Raw genomic sequence first — 25,613 nt, 5'->3', positions numbered from 1 at the left:
AGGGTTTCACATCTATTCAAATTGATCCCAGAATAATAACAGACACAATCTGCTAAGTTCCTGATCATAAGAATCCACACCAGGACAGTGCATCAGGGACAAATTTCTCCCTCATAATCAGTTGTGAGGAAAATGGTGTAGATCACCACCTTGTGGTTTCCCACTGAGAATAAGCCCTGAACCCAATCCCCTTTGACTCATCAGCTAGCTGATTTCACAGGATGCTATCTATCCCCAGAAACTGCAAGACAGTGCAATGGGCAAGACTTTCTGGATCAGTGATCCTAGGTTGAATACACTAGACCTCATTTTTCTAGGCAAAACTGCTTGCCTTTCACAAACCTGCTCCCAGGCAAGGAAGAAATAAAAATTAAAACAACCTGATGAATCCAGGAAAGCAAAGGTATGGGATGATTTTTCACATCTACTTGCAATCTTTAGTTTTGTATTTAAAATGGGTCCTAAAATAATTTTAATTTCATGCTGAGAGAGACTCTCCATGCTTGTGTGGAGGACAGAAAAATCATGTTTGTTTGTTTGTTTGTTTATTTTAATTTTCTCAGCATCAGCATAGCTTGCCAACTATTCTCTCTGTTCACTGTTGGCTAGTGTTAAGGAACCCCTAACAATCCCAAGACATAGGGAGCACCATGTGAGACCCTATTTTTGAAAAGCCAATCACAACACATTAGGGGTGTGTACCTATTTAGGGACTATTTCCCCTCCATCAGGGACCGCTAAGTAGTGCCAAGGAGCATAGAGAGCAGGGTTTGGAAGACTAAATGGGTGTTTGCTGCCACCTCCTGGTTATTGGCTTCCCTAACCATGGTCTCTCTTTACATCAAAGCTTCCTAAACTGTGAGTCACAGCCCGTATGAGATCACATCATTGAGTGTGGCTTGTGGAAAATTTGGCAACTTTAAAAGGTTTCTGAAATTCTTTATGTAAAAATAAACAATCATGCCCATCTCATTTATGAGATGAAAATTTCTATTCTTATTTAATTAACATAAAATCCTATTTTTGCTAAAGAATTTTAAAATATTTTTTTTAAAAAATTCTTTATGATTTATTATCAGTAAATGTTTGATTTGTAGACTTATTTTATATACCTATATATCCAAGATATGTAAAAATTTTTGAGGTGAATAGGGATCACAAGCAGAAAAAGTTTAAGATGCCTTGGCTACCCCCAAACACTCTTTTTTTCTCTTCATTCAGATGGATGTTCTTGTTACCTTCTGACTTTCATTCTTGGAGATCTCTCAGCCCTTCCTGAACTGCTTTCCCTCACAAAATTCTAGTTTATGAGATTTGTCTTCATGGAGACTCAAGGAATTTCAGATCACCCAAATCTCATACAAAGAAAGATAGCAATTTCCTCTGTCTGCCATTTATGTTGCAAAGGGAAAAAGCCCAGGTATCGGATAGGTGAAAAGAGGCCCACAATTGTGGATTCAGCCTTCAATCTCTAAATTTGCAAAATCAAAACCTTTGGCTACAGATGTGGCTTCTGAGTAGTTACTCATGATCTTAAGCAATGACTCATGTTTCTAAAGAGAAAGTTGGCTTGGCTAGGAGGCTCAGCACCACTGGGCAATGTGCAGTGTGATGGAATGGACAAAGTAAGCAAAGTGAGTAAGCTTTATGGAGAGGGGCTTTTCACACAGTGGAGGGGCAGTCAGGAACTCTAGACAAACAGAGATAACTCCATTGGGTTTAGAAACCCAGTACAGGAGAAGTGGGCTTGATTTTGAGAACTTTTCTATCTAAGTGGAAAAGAGCCAAGTCATTGAGGACAGAGAGCAAAGAGCTCAGAGACAGGGTGTAGGACAAGGTTCTAGACTAGTGCTGATTCAGAATGGGGGAAGCATGGAGAGAAATTGGTAGTTAGCTGATTTGCAAATTTCCCAGCTAGAAAGAAAGGAGGGTTAGACTGGCCTTCTTCAGACAGGAAAATTTTGTCAAGACCCTTTGGGATTCTTTATTTAGCAGTTTTGGAAGGCTACCCTACTCCCTGGAGGTCTTGTCTATTCCTCCTCTGTGTCCTTTAAAATCCATTCTTCCCAAATCTAGGCAGCAGGCCAGGTGACAGCAGGATTTACTACCCTTTTCTATTACAAGTCTGAAGATAGCAAGATCACTTCTCACCAAGCTGCCTGCTTATTAGGAGGAATCAGATCTAAAATAGTTTTTGTTCTAATTAGATCTTCTCCTACTGAAAGTGTGAGAAATTCATCATGGAAATCCATGAAACTGTTCATTTCTCTGCTTTTGAAAGGGTAAGAGGCCTGCAATACTTGGATAATGGAAGATCCTCTTCATTCTTCCACCTGTTCTGCTGAATTTCAGTCCCATGATAACATTATTTATTTTACACTTTCTGAGTATTTCCCAAATACTCTGTACAACCATGCTTTTCTCTTAAATTCCTGATTTTCCTCTTGTGTACATCTCACTCACAAACATATGAACACACACACACACACACACACACATACACACTCTATTTTCTATACAACTTATTTTGAACTCAGGTCCTCCCCATTCTAGGGCTGGTGCTTTGTCTATTGGGCCATCTAGCTGCTCCTATTTTGAATAAATTGAGTCATTCTCAAGTCTGGAGAGTCACCCTTCCAAGACTAAATAGTAAATATCAGGTCGAATTAAGCATCCTATTCCAGGATATCTAGTTCTCTTCACTGTTATCCAAGCTTATGGATATTATGCCCATTTTGGGCCCCTTCAAGTAGACCAGTATTTCAATGGCTGGGTCCCTTCTTGCATTTACTATCACGTAAATTTCTGAGTCTCTACTCTTCTTGTAAAAGCTCTGTAGCCATAGTGTTCACAGTATAATGTACCTCAAAGAGATTAAGGACAAGGAGGGTATGGACAGCCAAAGGACTGAAGTCACTAGTGACTTTGGAAATAACTGTTTCCTTAGCATAGGAGAAACCATGGAGAGGGATGCATTGATGAGACATGAAAGAGGTTGTGGGATTAAGGGCATGGAGATGGCCAAGAACCCAGAGAATTCATGTAAATCAAATTGTTCAGGTTAGTTTTGGCAAGATGGACAGAAAGATGGAAGGAGGAAGCATGTGACTTATCTAATGCTATTATGTCCCAAACACTACAAACACTATATATATATATATATATATATATATATATATAAAACCAATATTACTTCATTTTGATTCTCACAACAACTGTGTGAGGCAGGCGTTACTATTATGCCCACATTACTGTTGCAGGAATGAGGTTAGTGACTTTGTAGCTAGTGTCAGAAGTGAGATTTCAATTCAGGGCTTTATGACTCCAGGCTCAGCAATCTCTCCCTTGCACCAACTAGTAGACTAGAAAGAGGAATAGCTAGAAACAAGTTTAAACACTGAAAGAGACTGGTTATCTCATCATCCCCAAAACAGAATAAAATCTCTCCAAGCTTTTCCACCTGTCCCATTCACATCCATGGCCTTCCAGAAAACCCATACAAAGTTTCAGCCCCAAACATTAGAGATTTTCTTCTGATTCTTTAAATTTTGAAGGTGAGTTTCTACAGGCAGTTTCTACAGGCACTGGACCATTCATACCTCTAGGGACTCTCATCCTGGCTAGTTCTCTTTCTGATGCTACATGTCCTTCATCTAGCATCTGACTTTTTATCCATAAGTCATTTCAGGATGCATACAGCAGTCTCCATGACCTTTAGGTCATCTTTAATTGAGATAAATCAAATTAGGGAGTGAGGTAGTTAAAAGTACAGCTTATAGGCTGGAAATCAGAGACACATAAGAAAGAGACAAAGGTGCACTCAGCAAAGCAGAGGGGAGCCTTGACACAATCTATACACTGCCCCAACAGTGTTGGTCCAGATTGCCAGGCCCATTTCAGTCAGTCCAGGATCCTTTTTCTGTATTTTCCTTATCTATTCTGAGTCTATTCTTCCAGCTGCCTTTAATTTATCTTTCTCTGTTCTGAAATAAAATCATATGTCAACTCATTTCTCTTTTCTAAAGATCTTTTCTGCTCCCTCCACCCAGGCACCTGTCTCTCTATTAATTTTTTTTTCCAAACCAATGTGATCTAGTTTCCCCAGAGAAGAGATTTGTGTTATTTAGAACCACAATGAGTCACTTGTTACAGTCTTCCTGTGGAACCCACCAAGCAGATTTGGCGGAGAGAGGAAGAGAATTCATTGGATCATGAGCTTATAACTTCCCCCATACAGAGTACATAGCTAATATGACCCACATGTGATACCCAGAACTGCCACTTGGAGGACGGAAGTCATACATGGAACTATTTTGCAAATTGATATCTCAGCAAACTTGCATAACTCCTGCCTGAGACATAAATAGGTCCTGTTCCCATCCCTCTCACTTGGCTCACAGAGGTCTTCAGCCAGAAGGTTTACAAGAGAAACCATGATCTCTCTATTCCAGGTCTTCTGGTTCCTGGTGCTCTGGGCCCAGGGTAAGTTTAGCCATGGGTGTTAACAAGTTAACAAGTGTTAACTTATTGAGCTATACCAGGAGATTCCAATCCTTGGAAATTAGACATGGTTTGAGGTAGGGGAGGATATTGGGAGCTGAAAAGGGTGATGTAGGACTAGTTCCTATCTACAGTGGGAAAGATGTCTCAAGTCAGAGCACATACTACTGGATGTGTCTTTTCATTTAAATTTACTTTTTCTTTTTCTTTTCTTCACCTAAGGCTCCCGTGCAGCCATTTTGCTGACCCAGTCTCAAGCTTCCCTGTCCGTTACCCTTGGAGAAAGAGTCACCATCAGCTGCAAAGCCAGTCAGGGTATTAGCAATTATTTAGCTTGGTATCAGCAGGCTCCAGGACAGTCTCCCAAGCTCCTGATCTATGCTGCTACCAGTAGAGCATCTGGGGTCCCTGAACGCTTCAGTGGCAGTGGGTCTGGGACAGACTTTACTCTCACAATCAGCAGTGTGCAGGCTGAAGATGTTGGACATTATTACTGTCAGCAATACTATAATTACCAAGCACCACACACGGTGATGCAGTGCTGAACAAAAACCTCCCCAGACTGTTGAGCGTTTTAGCTCAGAAGAGCAGCTGCTTCCTCCAGGCTGCCTGAGTCAGAACCACCACAGAGCCCAGGGGATGGCAGGGCTAACAGCCTACCTGAGGCTACCACGCTAAAAAGGGCAGGGGATGGAAAGAAAGAAGAGACAGAACTTTCCCCTCTCTTCTCAAGCAGGCACATAATATCCTGCTAGGTACCCCAGGGAAGTTGCCCCCCTTCCTTACTTGCTGCTCTGCTTTGCCCCTTCTATGAGGGCTGCTGAGATGAAAATCATGAGCTTCCATTTAGGGGAAAGATTGACGTATTCTTGGGAAAGGGGAGGTGTTCTGACAGGCAGCACCAGGACTGGATCCTTAATGATAACTTGGAGGCCCCCTTCAGTATTCCCTCCTTATTCTCTGATTATAGTTCTCAGGAAAATCTCTATCCTTGTCCCCTTCATCCCTGCAATGTCACCAATTCATCATCCCAGAGTTCTAGACAATTAGCAATTGGTGTGACCAACATTTTTCCACTGAAGGGATATTATGTGTGGGGGGGGGGGCAGTGGTGGCAACGAACTTTCTCAGAAGGTGATCTAAACCTCTCTGCTTCTCCTTTTCCTACCACTGATGTGTTTGAATGTCTGTGTTGCCCAAAGAAGTTATATGTGTTCCAATACTTCTGTCCATATGTGGCTCATGGAGTGCCATGAATAGATATCGCTAGAGTTTCATCCTGCTACTCTTTGCCAAGAAAGACTTTAATTCCTACCGGGAGAGGAACAGCTTTCTGCTGAGCTCAGAAAGCGGACACTAGGCTGGAATTTAATTTCTCTTATTAATATAGAGGAAATAATGTTACTTATGTGTTCATTCTATTTGATATATTTCTACCATGTTATTAGAATAAAATGTAGTTCTTAAACATCAGAATTCTACCAGTGTAACAAAGTATTACTTAAATTGTCAACATTTGTATAAGGAAAACACTCAGCCATTAGTTTGCTCCTAATATGAAAAGCCCTCAACTCAAAAAACAGCCAAATATTTTTCAGGTGGATGTGATTCTTGTACAGAAACATTTTCATGGTTCTTTACCTTTACTGCTGAACAAGTCCTTCAAATATATAGAAATCAGATGGCATTTTAAAAACAATTTTGATATAGATGTAGCAAAAACATAATTATAAGCCATGCCATTGATTTGTTATTCTTATTTTATCAACTTTGTAAGAAACTATACTGTGTTAAGTAGCCTGCTTAATAACCGTTTAAGCCTCATCTTAAATACAAACAACGTGTCCGTGGGAAGATAAGGAGGAAAATTTTGGCTACAGTATTTTATTTCTGTTTTTTTTTTTTATTAATAGATGTTTTGGCCCAAGTCAAAGCCAGGCAGGTTTAAACACTGACGTTTTCACTATCTTCAAAGATTAGTCAGGTTCAGACTTAGCTCCTGTGTTCTATCGCTTAGAAGGGATATGTATCCCACTTTATCCAAGGCTTGTTTCCCTTGCCCAAAATTCCAATTAGACTAATTCCAGATACCTAATCTCCTACTTAATTACTATACCACTTGTCCTTCAATATCCACTAAATCAGTCAAACATTGGGCTTACTGGTTGAACCAGGTAGAAATATAATTGGGAAATATTGAACAAAGTAAATAAAAATATATTCAACTATCACTGTTCCTTTGAGATTTTTAAATTTAAGATTCAGTCAGCAGGATCATTAGGAATAGCTTACTAGGTTCCTTTCTTTTTTTTCTTTTTCTTTTTTCTTTTTGCTGTAGCAATTGGGGTTAAATGACTAGCTCAGGGTCATATGCCTAGGAAGAGTTAAGTGTCTGAGACTAGATTTGAACTCAGGTCCTCCTGACTTCAGGGTTGGTACTCTATCCATTGCACCACCTAGATGCAACCTCTTTCTATTTCTGTTGGAAACTGTTACACTTGACTATTATGTCTCCCAGGGAAACCTCTATGCATTGTCAAAAGAAGAAGGGTTACCACAATAATCTTCCTTTTCTAGCCATGGGGAATTAATAAGTGGTGCAAAGGGTAAAGAGACAGATGAGTTTAGAGCCTAGAGACAGGAGTTCATGGCATTCATTTTTCTTCTCAAGGACAGAGATTTATTCATCATACTTATCTCAGAACCACAAGTATCTTTGTTTCTCCAGAGATTCCGTCACATAGGATTCAGGGTCCTAGAGAGTACTACCTTGGGATGAAAACAGAGGAAGCAGTACTGGGATCTCAAATCAGAGCATATATTTTCAGAGGAAAGGGATGGTATTGGGACAAATCAGACTGGGAGAGACCAGAATTAATAGGCCAAGAATAAGGAACTCACCAGTAGGTCAAGTACAAGAGACTTATTGTATACTTCTAACTATATATATTTTAAGAATTCAAACCTGCACAATGTCATATTGTGAAATTGAAATTGATAGAATCATTCTGGAAAACCAATTTAAATCATATGAACAAGTCAACAAAGTGTTCATGCCCTCATATCCACTTATCCCACTACCTTTAGTGGGGTAGACATCAAATAGTCATCAAAGGAGCTCAAAGATTGCCTTTCCAGTCTCAGATTTCTTATTTATACAATGAGTCCAATGACACCTGGAATAATTGTCTTACCAAAGTCACAGAGTTGTTGTGTTCATTACATGAAAGGGAGCTCACAGAAGTGCTTAAAATTGACTTCTAACAGCCATCCACATTATTATGATCCAAGACCAAGTTCTTAGGCACATAGGGAACCCAGAAAAGCAGCACATGAAATCAGTTCCCTGCCAAGGGGCAGTGAAGGTAGAAAGAAACGAAAAAGCACTTACCATTGCACTTTGCCTAGGAAGTATTATAACCCTATTCACCACTATCTGTACCATCACACAAAATGATATCCAAAAAATTATAGCATTTTCTACATCCAGTCTGCTTGGCCTAATAATAGTAACTCTAGACCTCAACCAACCACATGTAGCATTCCTTCACATCTTCATACATGCTTTCTTTGAAGCAATACTCTTCCTATGCTCTGGCTCTATTATTCACTGTCTTAACGACGAGCAAGATATTTATAAAATAGGAGGCCTTCTCATGTTGCTCCCAATTACATCCTCAGCTATTATATCAGGCAGTCTTGTACTAATAGGCATACCGTTTCTAGCAGGCTTCTACTCAAAAGACTCAATCATTGAAGTCATAAACACATACTACTTCAACACCTGAGTTCTACGCATCACCCTTATTGCCACAATATTAATAGCATTATACAGCATACAAGTAATCCATTTTACCCTACTAAAAGAACCCCCATTCCTCCCTGTCACCCTTCAACGAAAATAACCCAAGCCTAATTAACCCTATTAAATGATTAGAGTTAGCCAGCATCTTTGCAGGATTCCTACTAACAATAAATATCCCACCAATCACCATAATCCTGATAACAATGCCAAACCTCACAAAACTTTCCACCCTAATCGTATCCTTCTCAGGGATCTTTACTGCCCTAGAATTTAACTCTATTACAAACAAACTACCAACCCAATGCTTAAGATGGCAGAAAATACAGAATTAGTTATTTTAACTGTGAATGTGAATGGGATGAATTCTCCCATAAAACAAAAGCAGATAGCAGACCAGATTAAAAGCCAGAATCCTATAATATGTTTTTTACAAGAAGCACATTTAAAACAGAGTGATACATACAGAGTGAAGGTAAAGGGATGGAGCAGAATCTATTATGCTTCAAGTAAAGTAAAAAAGCAGACATAGCAATCCTAATCTCAGATCAAGTAAAAGCAAAAAATTGATCTAATTAAAAGAGATAATGAAGGAAATTATATCTTACTAAAAGATACCATAGATAATGAAGCAACATCAGTACTAAACATATGTGCACCAAGTGGTATAGCATCCAAATTCCTAAAGGAGAAGTTAAGAGAGATGCAAGAAAAAATAGGTAGCAAAACTGTACTAGTCGGGGATCTCAACCTTGCTCTCTCAGAACTAGATAAAATGAACCACAAAATAAATAACAAAGAAGTTAAAAAACTAAACAGAAAATTAGAAAATTTAATTATGATAGATTTTTGGAGAAAATTAAATGGAGAGAGAAAGGACTTTACTTTTTTCTCAGTGCTTCATGGAACCTTTACAAAAATTGTATTAGGGAATAAAACCCTCAAAATCAAATATAGAAAGGCAGAAATAGTAAATGCATTTTTTTAAGATCATGATGCAATAAAAATCACGGTCAATAAAAGGCCAGGAGAAAATAGACCAAAAATTAATTAAAAATTAAATAATCTAATCCTAAAGAATGAACGGATGAAACAACAAATCTTAGACACAATCAACAACTTCATTCAAGAGAATGACAATGAGACAACATGCCAAAATTTGTGGGATGCAGCCAAAGCAGTTATTAGAAGAAATTTCGTATCTCTAGATGCTTACTTTCATAAAATAGAGAAAGAGAAGATCAATGAATTGGACTTACAACTAAAAAAGTGAGAAAAATGAATTAAAAACCCTCAATTAAATACCAAATTTGAAATTCTAAAAATGAAAGGGGAGATTAATAAAATAGAAAACAAGAAAAGTATTGAATTAATAAATAAAACTAAGAGTTGGTTATATGAAAAACATTCATGTTTCAAAGTTCAGATCTGGCCTTGGACACTTAATAGTTACATGACCCACAGCAAGGCACAAAATTCTATTGCTTCAGTTCCTCATCAGTAAAAGAAGCAGGAGAAGTAAATGGCAAACTAGTCCAGTATCTTTGCCAGGAAATTCCATATGAGGTCGTGAAGAGTCTTACTGAAATAAATGAGCAACAATCACAACAAAAATCCAGTCCAGAAATCCCCATCTGAAGTCTTATCTCAATTCTTAACCTATCTGCCACAGTTCCAAGAGTGGAGCTTTCCAGGTCCTCTCCCTTTAATGTTGACATCTATATTTTCACTTCTGCTCAACTTTCTCTTCACCTATGAACTCTTTCCCTTCTCCTCTCACCTTGTCTTCTCCTTCTCAGGACAGGAGGATCAAATACAATCATTGAGAGAGTTCTTTCAGAAGCCACAAGAGGTCAATTGATCTCTCCCTCTTTATCACACAAGAAGAAGGACTTTGGTAGAGTTTCTAGATTTTTGACTGAAGTCAGTGCAAAGGACTGAAGCATCCTTTTCATAAAAGTATTTGAAAAAAAATTGACAAGGAGGACTTTGGGAAAATGGCAGAGTAGTTCAGAAAATTCCAAGCTATTTCAGGTTTATCTTAGAAACAAGATAAAATGGCACCTCTGGGCGAATGTAGAGTGATTAAAAAAAATGAACACAATTTGGGTGCTGAACAATGGTCCACCTGAGATGACCAGAGAAGATATGAAGGGTGGATCTTATAGAGGTTTAGTTGGGGTGAAGGGTTAATATCTCAAGACTAGCTCTGCTGAAATAGCAAGCAGTGAATCCTCTGGCTAGCTGGGTTGGGATGTCGTCTTGGGTGAACCACAGGGATCTTCATTTCCCAAACAGTGTGGGAAGTCTGAGGTCAGTAGAAGAATGAAGTAAGCTCTGTTTATAAGGGGTACTTGGGCCAGCTGTACTGCTGAGAGGCAGTCCTGTGCAATTAGAAACCAGAACATGCCTGGTGAGTGCAGAATCAGTGGGACAGGGATCTCTCTGGCTGTGGGCACTTACATAAGGATTGAGTCCTTACGGAGGAATGGGGAAAAAATAAAGTAAAAAGTGCATGCAGAGAACAAAAGAAACCTAAAATGAAGTAAAGCAAAGATGGAAATCTTTGAACACAATGCGTAGAATTTATTATAAAGCATTTGTTTTTTAAGTTTAAAATAAAAAGTAAAAAAAAAATGAAGAAAAAATTTAAATGATAATAAATCTTCCTTTAGGGAGGTGGGTTCCTTTAGGGAAGTGGGGGAGGGATAGAAAGGTCATTACCCTAAACTATGCCAAGGAATAAAAGAATGGCATGATTTCCATTTTAGGAGATTCCATTCTAAGTGCCCAAAGGATCTTTAATTAGTAGAATAGCAGGTCATGAATTGGGATAAAGTACAGGATATCAGTAGCTGTCAAATGTTTTATACCTTCCTTCGAAAGTACTGTGACCTCTTCTCTACACAATATTAATTCTCATGCAATTCCTCTGGCTTTTGGAACCATTTTTGTTCTTGTTGAGTCATTTTTGGCACTTATAACCCAATTTGGGATTTCTTGGCAAAGATACTGGAGTGATTTGCCATTTCGTTTTCCAAATTATTTTACAAATAGGGAAACTGAAGCAAACAAGGTTAAATGACTTGCCCAGAGTCACACAGCAATTAAGTATCCAAGGCAAGATATGATCTCAGGAAGATGAATGTTTTTAGCCCCAGGATCAACACATTACATACTGCTAACAGTCACATGAAATCACAAAACTGATTAAAAGTGAAAAAAATAAACAAACAAAAACCAACTAAAGATAGGTGAGGATTGTGGATGCATATACCACACAAGAGTTCTAGAAACAGTGACATCTTCAGGGTATGAAGTCCTCAGGTTCTTCCATTGAGCTGGAATCAGCCACTTCTGCTCCCCAACCCCCATACCTCCTTTCTACTTTGCATAAAGAGAACCCCCAAAGGAGGGCCTGTAAATAAGGGGAAGATAAACTGCACCTGGGGGCAGAGTAGCCAAAGGGAAGGAGTTGCTACAAAATGGAGTCCCTGTCCCAGCTTTTCTGTGGATTCTTATGCTTTGGGTCCAAGATGAGAACATAGGATCACACAGCATTCATACATGAATTTTTTTCCAAAGGAGAGAAGTCAAAGTGTCTCTGAATCTCTGGGGAGGTGAGCTAGTACAGTCCAAGTGGGAATGTGAATTTATATAAGGTCAGCAGGATTTGCAGAGCCAGGATGTCTGCGGGCCAAGAATCAAAATGAAAGGAAACTGTTCTGTTTATTTCATGTTGGTTTATCATTAATTTCTGCTTTTAGTTTCTAGGGGAGCAATTGTGCTGACCCAGTCTCCAGGCTCAGTGTCTGTGCGCTCAGGAGAGAGAGTCACCATCAGCTGCAAGGCCAGTCAGAGTGTGGTACATACGGATGGAAACACTTACCTAAAATGGTTCCACCATAAACCTGGACAGTCTCCTCGGTTACTCATTTACAAGATTTCCAGCCTGCACTCTGGAGTCCCTGCCCGCTTCAGTGGCAGTGGTGCTGAGAAGGATTTCTCCCTCACAATCAGCAGTGTGGAGGCTGAAGATGGGGCAGACTATTACTGTGCTCAAGGATCTTATTCTCCTCCCACAGTGTTACAGCCCTGAACAAAAATCTCCCCAGGCCTGGGTTGGCTGCTCAGGGAGGCCCAGTTGCCTCCCCTCCTTCCTCTGCTGCAACAGCTGCTGAGGGCCTGCTCAGGGGCAGGGTCTCTGGGGCTGACAGATAAAAAGGACTCAGGACTCAGGGGAAAGGCCTTGGTCTGAGAGCTCAGTGCTCTGAGTACTATTGTTCCTCTTCAGCCATGAGCAGACTCATCAAAGAAAAACCACCAGCTCAGACTGAGTTATCCCACAATGCCCTGGGCCTGAGGCACTCTCCCATTCCTATTTCATCCATTCATTCCAATTGCCTCAGGGGAAAAAAAACACATTCTGTTTAGGGCTATAGTTTCAGTAAAACCTTCCTTTGTTGTACGCTTGCCCAATCTCACATAAATTGTTTTGTAATCTATACTCCCCCAGTTTTTATAGCCTGAGGGTGGACTGGATTCCCATGATAGATTGTGAGTCCTGATACTAAGTCACTGATAGCTGGGGCCCAAATTCATTGTATTAAAAAATCCCTGCTCTGTTGCCTGTGCTTTGCCTCCCTCCCCTAGACTATACTAGTGAGGGTGACACCCTATTCCTGCAGGAACTGAATAAGTCCATACAGAGTCCCTGTCAAATATACTCCATTATTGAAACTGAAAGTCAACAAAAAAACAAAGTGTGATGCAGATGAGAATATACCAGACAATACACAGAGAGTGAATGAGCTTTCCTGTTCAGAGTCAAATATCTCCATTGGAAGAAGTCAACCCAGATGTCCTGAAGAGGGAATTCCCCAACATCTCCTCTCCATGCTAGTTCCTTCCTAGACTCTTTAGCTGTCTTCAGGGAATGGTCTTCATAGAGAATTAAGAGGCATCTGGAGTCTTTCTAAATTAGCTGAAAGCCTGAAAACTGGAATCCCTCTGCTCCCCACTACCTCTCACAAAGAATGGAACATTGAGTAAGTCAACAATAAATATATGCAAGAATATATACATGTAGAGAAATATCTTGAACCTATTCCTCTTCTTGAGAACAGAGGTTTATTCCTCAACTCTCTCTTCTCTAAGCTGCCCACCCCCTCTCCTCTACCCTCCCTGCCCAGGCTTTGGGTGTCTCTGTCATTTAAGAATACCCTCATTTAGAAAACTTAAAATAAAACTTGGGGCTCTGGGAGCGATTATCTTATACAGGCAGCACCAGGAATTGTTCTGAAGAATACTAATCAAACACCCCATTTAGAGAGGAAAGGATTGGCCATGGGGCATCCAGGCTGGAAAATACCAACAAGAGCAGGTTCAGGCCAAGGAACTGAACACAGATGAAAAGTCATTTATCAATCATGTTTATAATTGGTACCTGCACTATATCAGCCCCTCCTGGATCCCTGCCCTGTGGTAAAGGAGGGGAGAGGCTTGAAAAGCTCAGAGGAACTGTAAGCAATGACATACAGGGTCACATAAGACCATGCAGGTCACGGTGGAGAGTTCTAATGAAAGGAGATCCTTAGAGAAGAACATTTACAACTAATTGCAACAGCAACAAAGAGTGCTGTCTGCTCAAGAACAAAATGAAGAAAGAAATTGAAGGGAAAGGAAAGGAACGAGCATTCTGTGTGTTGAGCTCGGGGACTCCTCCCCAGTCTAGGACTGCCAAAGGGAGGTAGAACTGGGTCCTCAGCTCTGGATGCCAAAAATTCATTTTAAGACTTAGTTTCCATCCTATTCATAATCACCCCATGCTCATTTACCATTTTATTGAATCAAACAATCAACATTTATTAAGCACCAGCCAAACAGTGTGTGCCTGGTGATAAAGATAAAAAAGAGTTAAATAATACCTACCCACATAGTAGAAGACTCAATATACATAGTGATAAACCCTCAATTAGCCCAATGGTCCACTTCCTCAATCTACTCAATTCTCATGACCTTCAACACTCAGCTCAGTGTTTGGTGTACAGTAGGTAGTTCATAAATGCTCCTTAACCTGTCTTAACCTCAGCTATATCCAGGGATGGTTCTAACATAGACTTTGACATTGGCCACAAAAGTTCCACTTCCATGTTCATGAATCTGATATTTCTTTCTCTGATCATAGCCTTCTATCTTTCCTTTCTTTCTGTTTTACCAGACCTGAGCCTATTCTTCCAGATCTGAAGATTAATATAAAGAGTTTTCTCCCTTAATACATCTCAAGAAACCCATGTGTCTTATCTAGAATTTGCCTTGATGTTGGCAAGATGCTTTTCTTGTTTCTTTGTTTAACCTCTATAATAGAGAAATTTCAGATACTGAGTAGAGTGGGTCAATTCTTTTTTTTTTTTTTTTTTTACTTTTCTTTCTGTCCTTTTTCTAAAATTTTTTCCAGTACTGGATTTGTTTTCTGTGCTCACTCCTTTTTCTATCTCTTTGTAATTTTTTGCAGATATGGATGTATATATATGTACATGTGCATGTATATATTCACATACGCACATATATAAAACTCACATGGACATTTGTATGTCCATATGTATGCATGTATGATATGCTAAATGTTTTCAAATTTTATGGTATACACTCACATATGTGCTTATCATATATTTAATTATATAATATTTACCATAAATTCACATTGTATATGTATATCGAGTATCCCGATATGTGTACTATGTAACAAGATATGTAGTAGATAAATATGTTGACAGATAGAGACACAGATTATCTAAATAACTTGATTTTCTTTACATGTCATTTTCCTTCCAGCATTAGAATGTGAGCATCTTGAGGGCAAAGCTATCTTGTCCCTTTTGGTTTCCTCAACACAATACAATGGCAAACACATTGGAGGCACTAAATAAATGCTTGCTGATTGCTTGCCTACCCTCAAGAAATTTATATTTTAAATGGAAAAAGTGTGTACATGTTTGGACATATACAAATAAATAATGGGATGAGGAGGGAATTTGATGCCAGGATGAATGAGAAATACTTCAGTCGAAGAGAGTATCTGAGATAAGCCTTAAAAGAAAGAAGAGATTTTAAGAAATGTTAGAAGGGAGTGAGTATATTCCTTATTTGAAAAATTAATGATCGGCAATGGAAACTGGAATGGCTTCTGCACTTTATAAACATTACCTCATTTGATCTTTCCTACAACCAAAGGAGGCAGGTATTATTATTATTGTTATTATTCCCACTTGCAGTGGAGGATACTGAAGCAGAGAGAGAAAATTCACCCAGGATCATACAACTAGTAAGTATCTAAGGCCACGTTTGAATTCAGCTCTTTCTGACCTCAGGCCTAGTACTCTGTCCACTCTACCACCTACCTGCTTCTATAAAAAAAAAAGGCAAGAAAAGAATGTCACTACCTAATTTTAAGAAAAATGATACTAGGTGATGGGAAACGCAGCAAAAACAGGTCAAATTTTATTTACATGTTTAATCTGTTAATGGAGAAAAGATGAGAAACAGATAAAAATCATGAACTACCCTTACAAAATATGGAAGTTTAAGCAATGAAAAACAATCACCAGTACAAGTAGGATAAAAAAGCCCAGCAACAAAATCTCGCCTCATCAGTACTTGATTTCCTTCCCAAAGAGTTAGCAATGGTCCACTAATGGCAACTCTGATTTACAAGTGCATTAAGAAATTTATATAACATTTTATATAGGTGGATTATAAAAAGTATTACTGCTTGAAACATTGACAAGTATTGGAGGAGAAAATAATTTCACTCATGCAAGACCCAATGAATCCAGGTTGTGTCAAGAACATTTAGAAATAAAACTTTTAGGAGAATTATAAATAGAAAAAAAAAGTCTGCCAAGATTTTTGCCAGAAACTATTTTCTTTTTCACTGATAATGGAGCTTATGTTATCACTTTCCCCATTTGAGGCACAAAGAAAGGGAATTACTAAAAATAAAAAAATAAAAATGAAGAGAGTAACTGGAGCAGACCTCAAGGATAGACAGAAGAAATCTCTATTGAAGGCAACACAAGTTTTAGGACTTTAAGAATCAAGGCTCAAGATCTTCAGGAGAGGAAATTCCAAAGAATTAGAAAAAATTGGGGACATTCTTGCTGCTGGAAAACATAATGAGTTGGCATCTCTAACCAGGAATACAAATGCTTTCCCTTACATTTCCATTAAATCTTTATGATAATGGCTTACTTCTCCATTGAGGCCATAGTTGATAAATGTATAAACATTGAATAAATATACTTTTTCAAATGATATCATATCTATACATTCACACATGTGACTGAAAGCACCAAAAAAATACAAGCTCTTGCTGTAATTATTCTTTATATTTGACTCTAGAAGACATTTGAGTCAAAAACTACACAAGATTCCTTAAAGGACACAATGAAATCATTTACGCATTGGGAAGAAAGCATTTCTCCCATAAATCTGGGGCACCTAACTCAAGTGAATATGTCTAGCTTTGGTGGAGAAAGTGCAAACACATGGGGAATATGCACAGAAGGGTAGAGGCGCAAACACACATGCACACACAAATACACACATGTGGGCACACATACAGACAATATTTGTGGTTCAGGGGTCATATACAGGCATTTCTGTACAGCAAGTTGGTAGCTGGGAAACACTTGAAGAAGGATATCCATAGGAGACACATAGTCTGTATAGAGAGCAGTAATCCACATTTCCAGTGGCATAGGAAAACTGACCTGTTCTTGATGCTACTTATCCCTGTTGTTCCCATTGTCTCTGCTGGATGTTGCGCAGTTAAGTGCATTGACTCAGCTAGGAGAATCACATCTCCCAGAAGTTGTTCTCTTGCACCTTCTGCTACCTCCAGTATCTGACTGAGCTGCAAAGTTATGTCTTGCTCAGAGGCTTTCTCCAGCTCTTTACAAAAAGGTAACTTCCCTCAGCTAGGACCAGCAGAAAAGATCCCTGGATTGGACTATGTTGTTCCTCCCCACTATCTCTCATCTACTCAAAAGAAAGTTCTCAGTCCTGCTGCACATACTCACTCCACCAATAAGTCATCAGCATTGACCTCATGTCTGAGAATGGAAGATTAGACAGACCCATTGTTTCACCCAGGCAAACAGTAGTCATTTTAGCAAGAGGTCCCCAGCATGGATGTTTCAATTCCTCTTCTGAGACCTGCCCAAGCTCACCTAGAGACCTCCTATCCTTCCTTCTCCATTCAGGGAAGAAGGAGTGAGGCAGAATTAGAAACAAAACTCAAACCCCACAAACTCTGACATTCTGTCTCCTTTAACAGCATTCAAAGCCTCTGGGCTTAGAGCACTCTCTAGTGACTTCAGAAATTTTGTCTTCCTGCAGGAACACAGAACAAATGCTGTTGTCAAGGTCAAGATCGCAAAGCCATAAAATGGGGAATCTCACAACACAGGATTCCTCTCCCCCCACTTGTCCAAGACTGGCACCTGCAGGCCCTGGGCTGAGACCTGAGTCAGGGCTTCTTTTGCATAGAAATACCCAGGGGACCTTTCACAACTACTGCTCCAGATATAAATATCTTTGTGCCTCCCTCTGTCTCACTCTGAGCTCAGAGGTCTCTGCCTGCAGGTGTTCAGCTGATAGAATGATGTCTCTGCCCCTTCTCTGGCTGCTGGTGCTCTGGGCTCGGGGTAAGACTGACTAAAAGATGGGATCAGTTTCCAGGAGAGGCAATGTTAAGAGTTCAAGGTCTTGTGAACTTTCCTATAGTTAAGCTACAGAATTAGATCCAGCACTGATTGCTAGGGGCTTACAGGCCAGGTGTTTTACACATCTCTGTTTAACAGACTATAATGTTTCTCTGAAACAGGCATCTTAGGCAATCTTATGAGCTTAAAGACATCTATAATTAAGTAATATTTGACTAGGAAGTCTATATATTTTTATTTTCCTCTACTATTTCTTTGCAGCTTCCTATGGTGATATTGTGCTGACACAGTCTCCAGTCTTCTTGTCTGCAACTCCAGGAGATAGAGTCACCATTAACTGCAAGGCCAGTGAGAGTATTACAGATAGTGATGGTGACGACTTCTTAAACTGGTACCAAAAGAAGCCTGGCCAACCCCTCAGACTCCTCATCTACTGGGCTAAGAACCTAGAATCTGGGGTCCCTGATAGGTTCAGTGGCAGTGGGTCTGGCACAGATTTCACTCTCACCATCAGTAGTATGGAGGCAGAGGACGCTGCAGTCTATTATTGTCAGTCTAGTGATATAGGATCTCCCACAGTGATATATTCTTGAACAAAAACCTCCCAAGACTCAGGCAGGGGATTAGTGAAACTTCAATACCCCAGCTACTTCCCCTGCCTCAGAAACCACCTGCTATGGAGTACACAAGTGACCTTTCTAGGCTGTCCAGTGTTCTGTGCTAATAGCCAGACAAGAAGAAAAGGCTGGAACCATTCTGAATCTCAGGGAATTTGACTATTCTCTCAATATATACAATTCTAGTTCAGTTCTCTTGGATAGAGAGGCCTGGAATCAGAGCTGGAAAGTCCTTGGATGCTCCTGGGTCCAATCCCTTCCTCCAAAATTTTACATATGAGGAAACTGAGGCACTACTAAGGATCCAAGGTGGTATTTGAGCCCTCCACATTCCAAATCCCAGGTCTATGCCCTTGTCTACACAGAGGAAGGCAGAAGTGTTCTGAGCTTGGTAACACCTTCCTTTGCTTGGGGTTTCAGTCTTCTCTTGAGTAAGACTTAGAGTGCTCAGGGATGGGGCTTCACACAATTATCCTGCGTTGGAGCCCTGAAGGAACCTAGAAGAACAGCAACCTGAAAAGCTCCAAGGCACCAAAAGCTCCCCTTCTGAGTTGGGGAAAGGGGACTTCCTGCTTTTCCTTGTCCCTTTTTTCACCCTCTCCTGCCTATGGCAACAATGGAAGGTTATTCCTGAGGAAAGGCCTGAGTTGTGGGAACTCTCAAAGGCCAGATCTGTGGGAGAATCCTTTTTGATTGCAGTCTTATGGGAATCTTTTGAGCAAGGGAAAAGTCATTCATGCCCTTTCCTACATCAAAGATGGTCCATAGTAACTTCCCACTCAGATGTTACTGGTTCTTAGTCTTGCCTAGTTCCCAGGCCTTCAGAAAATCTCTGGTCACTGTCTCGTACAGTGGCCCTTCACCAATCTTACCCCAATCAGAGGTCTTTGGAGATCTCTGGCCACCACCTCTCCGAGCGGTGGTTCTCACGTCCAACAGAACATCTGAAAGTACAGCTGCTTTCAAGAGCAGGTCTTTATTCCATGTGTTCACATCTTGCCCTCTCTTGCATTTTTAGTGACCTCCCACTGACTCCTGTTGGAACTTCACCTACTTCCTAGTCCCCACTGCTTATATAGGGTCTCTGAGGTCACACCACAGTCAATAAGAGAAGGAGATGTCTCCTGTTGATGATGTGTTCTTAATATGACCAGAGTTCCTGTTGGAGAGGTGGTTCCTGCTGGAGAGGTTGTTCCTGCTGGCTGCAGAGATTACATCCGGGTGCCTCAGACATTAAAGCCTCTGTACTTCCTCTTATGCTATGTGAGACTCCTCCCCTGACCCTTACAACTCCCTTTTCTTGTTTAGCAGGGACACTCATCACATCAAGCTAACTTTAACATCAACAACAGCTCGCTTAATCAATAAGATTACAGGGTATGTGAAAAAAACAAAGGCAAACAAAAGTAAAACAGTAAGAACGAGACCCAACAGGGGCCAGAATCAAGCATGGATAACATGGTGTTCAACCCACTCATGAAAGTCATGTTCAAGGAGGCAGAATGTCATAAGTCTGTGATTTCAATTGTATGCACCCTTTGGTATCTAGTAAAGAAAGGCACAGAGGAAGGTGCACACAAGAAAAGTCATGTCCTGTAGCACTGCCTCATTATCTTTGGCAGGTGGGCATTTTGGTTCTTTACCCACTGATTTAGAGGCCTTGTCTACAAGTGGAAAACATGGTGAAGCCTCTCTCCAGCCCATCATATGAACAGCAGGTTGTCATGGGAGAAGTGCACAAGCTCACTGTCCAGTTATCAATTTCTAGGTGTTGTGCATCACCCAGAACAGTCCAATTCAGCTGCAATACTGGAGCTGTGTCTGCCATGTCTGGTGTCATGGTCAGGAGGTGTGACAACCATGATAGCACCCAGGATACCTTAGAATCAACCAGAGTCAGGATAAGCAAAAGTCCTTAGTCTTTATTCTTGGTCTTTAGGGGTAGAAATGAAGAGGATAGAAGTAGGATCTCCACAACTTCCTTCTTTCTTGTCTACTGCCAAAATGACCCTGGCTAGTCTTACTCCACCCTCTAGTCCCTCCTACAATCCTCTGTATATACCAATCATTGAGCCAGCAAAGGATAGTGGGAAGGGCCATTTTCCAAGCATATGCCCATAGAGTATTGTCCAATTGATAGTTAGCCTCAAGTGTTTGGCTGTCCTGACCTCAGTGCATCGACTCAAAAGTTTCAGCCCTCTACAAGGAGGGGCATGGCTGCCATCAGCATCTGGAGGACTACTGATATCTGGCTAATCCTCCTGGGCCATCATCGAGGGAAGAGAATCCATCATGGTCTGGTCCTTCTCTTCTTGATTCCTTAGGTCCCAGATGTTTCTGGTTGGGATCCATTCCTCTGCTGCTGGGTCTGCATCTGGAATGACAAGTGTGTACCCTGGACACTTACTAGATACCAAAGGGTGCATACAATTGAAATCACAGTACCCTGGACAAGTGTACACCCAAAGTGTGTACCTTGGTCCAACCTGGGCCCTTCCAGATGCCATTTAAGCCCTGCCACATCACTGTTGGAGAGAGGGCTCTTGTGCTTGTTGGACAGTCTGTTAATTGGCTGTGTTTTCTGTGTGTCCCAGAAGTACATTGCTGAGGTAAGATCCACAGAATGTGAAAATTGCAGGTGTAATTTCAATAAAATTGAAACTAAAAAAAACTATTGAATTAATAAATAAAACTAAGTTGGTTTTATGAAAAAACAACAAAATAGATAAACCTTTAGTTAATTTGATAAGAAAAAGTAAAGAGGAAAATCTAATTGTTAGTCTCAAAAATGAAAAGGGATAACTATCTACCAATGAAGAGGAAACTAGAGCAATTATCAGGAGTTACTTTGTCCAATTTTATGCCAATAAATTTGACAACCTAAGTGAAATGGAGGAATACCTACAAAAATATAGATTGCCCAGATTAACAGAGGAAGAAGTAAATTTCTTAAATAATCCCATTTTAGAAAAAGAAATATAACAAGCTATTAATCAATTCCCTAAGAAAGAAATCTTCAGGACCAGATGTATTCCATGGGAATTTTACCAGACATTTAAAGAACAATTAACTTTAATACTATATAAAGTATTTTAAAAAATAGGGAAGGAAAGACTACTACATAACTCCTTTTATTACACAAACATGGTACTGATACCTAAACCAGGTTGGACGAAAACAGAGAAAGAAAATTATAGACCAATCTCTCTAATGGATATTGATGCAAAAGTCTTAAACAAAATATTAGCAAAGAGATTATGGAAAATTAACCTCATGGTAATACACCATGACCAAGTACGATTTATACCAGGATTGCAGGGCTGGTTCAATATTAGGAAAACTATCAGTGTAAGTGGCCATATTAGTAACCAAATTAAGAAAAACCATACGATCATCTCAATAGAAGCAGAAAAAGCATTTGGTAAAATCCAACATCCATTCCTATTAAAAACACTAGAGAGTATAGAAATAAATGGACTTTTCCTTAAAACTGTCAGTAGCATTTATTTAAAACCATCAGCAAGCATCATATGAAATGGGGATAAACTAGAACCATTCCCAATAGGATCAGGGGTGAAACAAGGTTACCCACTATCACCATTGCTATTCAATATTATATTAGAAATGCTAGCTTTGGCAATAAGAGAAGAAAAAGAGATTAAAGGAACTAGAGTAGGTAATTAGGAAACCAAATTATCACTCTTTGCAGATGATATTATGGTGAGAATCAACTAAAAAGCTATTAGAAATAATCCACAACTTTAGCCAAGTTGCAAGATACAAAATAAATCCACATAAATCATCAGCATTCTTATACATCACTAACAAAATGCAACAGCAAGAGATAAAAAGAAATTCCATTTAAAATAATTGTTGATAATCTAAAATATTTGAGAATTTATCTGCCAAGGGAAAGTCAGGAACTATATGAGCAAAACTACAAAACACTTTCCACACAAATAAAGTTAGATTTAAGCAATTGGAAAAATATAAAGTGCTCGTCGATAGGACGAGAAAATATAATAAAGATGACAATACTCCCTAAACCATTCTATTTAGTTAGTGCTATACCAATCAAACTCCCAAAAATGATTTTATTGAACTAGAAAAAAATAACAACAAAATTCATCTGGAAGAACAAAAGATCCAGAATTTTAAAGGAATTAATGAAGAGAAAAGCAAATGGAGGTGGCCTAGCTGTACCTGATTTAAAACTGTATTATAAAGCAAAGGTCACCAAAACCATTTGGTATTGACTAAGAAATAGACAAATTGATTAGTGGAATAGGCTAGATTCACAGAACAAAATAGCCAATGACTATAACAATCTAATATTTGACAAAACAAAAAACCCCACTTTTTTGGGAAAAGAATTCACTATTTGACAAAAACTGCTGGGATAATTAGAAAATAGCATGGCAGAAAGTAGGCATAGACCCACACCTAATACCATAAGGTCCAATTAGGTTCATGATCTAGACATAAAGAATGATACTATAAACAAATTAGAAGAACATAGGATAGTTTACCTCTCAGACCTATGGAGGAGGAAGGAATTTGTGACCAGAGAAGAACTAGAGATCATTATTGATCATAAAATAAAAAATTTTGATTATATTAAGTTAAAAAGTTTTTGTACAAACAAAACTAATGCAGATAAGATTAGAAGGGAAGCAATAAACTGGGAAAATATTTTTACATCCAAAACATCTGGATAAAGGCCTCATTTCTAAAATATATAGAGAATTGACTCAAATTTATAATAGTTCAAGCCATTCTCCAATTGATAAATGTTCAAAGGATATGAACAGACAATTTTCAGATGGAAAAATTGAAACTATTTGTAGCCATATAAAAAAGTGCTCCAAATTAGTATTGATCAGAGAAATGCAAATCAAGACAACTCTGAGATATCATTACACACCTGTCAGATTTGCTAAGATGAAAGGAAAAGGTAATGATGAATGTTGCAGGGGATGTGGGAAAACTGGGACACTGACACATTGTTGATGGAACTGTGAATGCACCCAACCATTCTGGAGAGCAGTTTGGAACGATGCTCAAAAAGTTATCAAACTATGCATACCCTTTGATCTAGCAGTGTTCTACTGGGCTTATATCTCAAAGAGATTTCAAAGAAGGGAACAAGACCTATATGTGCAAGAATGTTTGTGGCAGTCCTCTTTGTAGTGGCCAGAAATTGGAAATTGAATGAATGTCCATCCATTGGAGAATGGCTGAATAAATTGTGGCATATGAATATTATGGAATATTATTGTTCTGTAAGAAATGACCAACAGGATGATTTCAGAAAGGCCTGGAGAGGCTTACACGAACTGATGCTGAGTGAAATGAGCAGGACCAGGAGATCATTATATACTTCAACAACAATACTATATGATGACCAGTTCTGATGGACCTGGCCATCCTCAAAAAGGAGATCAACCAAATCATTTCCAATGGAGCAGTAATGAACTGAACCAGCTACGCCCAGAGAAAGAACTCTGGGTGATGACTAAAAACCATTACATTGATCTCCCAATCCCTATATTTATGCCCACCTACATTTTTGATTTCCTTCACAAGCTAATTGTACAATATTTCAGAGTCTGATTCTTTTTGTACAGCAAAATAACGGTTTGGACATGTATACTTATTGTGTATCTAATTTATATTTTAATATATTTAACATCTACTGGTCATCCTGCCATCTGGGGGAGGGGGTGGGGGTGTAAGAGGTGAAAAATTGGAACAAGAGGTTTGGCAATTGTTAATGCTGTAAAGTTACCCATGCATATAACCTGTAAATAAAAGGCTATTAAATAAATTTTTTAAAAAAGATAAAAAAAAGAAATCACCAGCAGGATGATTACAGAAAGGCCTGGAGAGACTTACATGAACTGATGCTTAGTGAAATGAGCAGGATCAGGAGATCATTATATACTTCAACAACACTATAGGATGATCAATTCCAATGGACGTGGCCCTCTTCAACAATGAGATGAATCAAATCAGTTCCAATGGAGCAGTAATGAACTGAACCAGCTACACTCAGCAAAAGAACTCTGGGAGATGACCACTACGTAGAATTCCCAATCCCTCTATTTTTGTCTGCCTGCATTTTTGATTTCCTTCACAGACTAATTGTACACTACTTCAAAGTCTAATTATTTTTGTACAGCAAAATAACTGTTTGGACATGTATACCTGTATTGTATTTAATTTATACTTTAACATATTTCACATATCTTGGTCAACCCGCCATCTGTGGGAGGGGGTGGGGGGAAGAAGGGGAAAAGTTGGAATAAAAGGTTTTGCAGTTGTCAATGATGAAAAATTACCCATGCATATATCTTGTAAATAAAAAGCTATAATAAAAAAAAAGAAAGAAAAGGCACCAACCTCAGCTAGGACCAGCAGAAAAGTACCCTGTGAGTTGGACTATGTTGTTCCTCCCAACCATCTCTCATCTCCTCAACAAAAAATTCTCAGTCCTCCTGCACATACTAATTCCACCAATAAGTCATCAGTGCTGACCTCATGTCTGAGAATGGAAGGTTAGACAGATCCATTGTTTCACTCAGGCAAACAGTCACTTTAGCAAGAGGTTCTCAGCATGGATGTCTCAGGAACTTCTTTGAGACCTGCCCAAGCTCACCTAGAGACTTCCTATCCTTCCTTCTCCAATTAGGGAAGAAGGAGTGAGGCAGAATTAGAAACAAAGCACAAACCCCACAAACTCTGACATTCTATCTCCTTTAACAGCATTCAAAGCCTCTGGCCTTAGAGAACTCTCTAGTGACTTCAGAAATCTGGTTTTCCCGCAGGAACACAGAGCAGATGCTGCTGTCAAGGTCACAATAGCAAAGACATAAAATGGGGAATCTCACAACACATGAATCCTCTCCCCAGCTTGTCCAAGCCTGGCACCTGCAGGCGCTGGGCTGAGACCTGTGAGCCAGGATTTCT

The 25,613-nt window shown here is 39.4% G+C and overlaps 2 gene segments (V, D, J or C); both read left to right on the top strand.

The window, feature by feature from the left end:
* Window positions 1-4,279: 4,279 nt before the first annotated feature.
* On the top strand, window positions 4,280-5,060 carry LOC100935581. The segment is given in 2 exon segments: window positions 4,280-4,482; window positions 4,723-5,060. Coding segments are annotated over 2 exon segments (372 nt in total).
* A 5,648-nt stretch (window positions 5,061-10,708) lies between these two features.
* LOC100935583 lies at window positions 10,709-12,401 on the top strand. The segment is given in 2 exon segments: window positions 10,709-10,715; window positions 12,070-12,401. Coding segments are annotated over 2 exon segments (339 nt in total).
* Window positions 12,402-25,613: the final 13,212 nt, after the last annotated feature.

Source organism: Sarcophilus harrisii, chromosome 2 (assembly GCF_902635505.1).
Source record: "Sarcophilus harrisii chromosome 2, mSarHar1.11, whole genome shotgun sequence".
Taxonomy (NCBI): Eukaryota; Metazoa; Chordata; class Mammalia; order Dasyuromorphia; family Dasyuridae; genus Sarcophilus; species Sarcophilus harrisii.
This window is presented reverse-complemented; position numbering and strand designations above follow the sequence as displayed.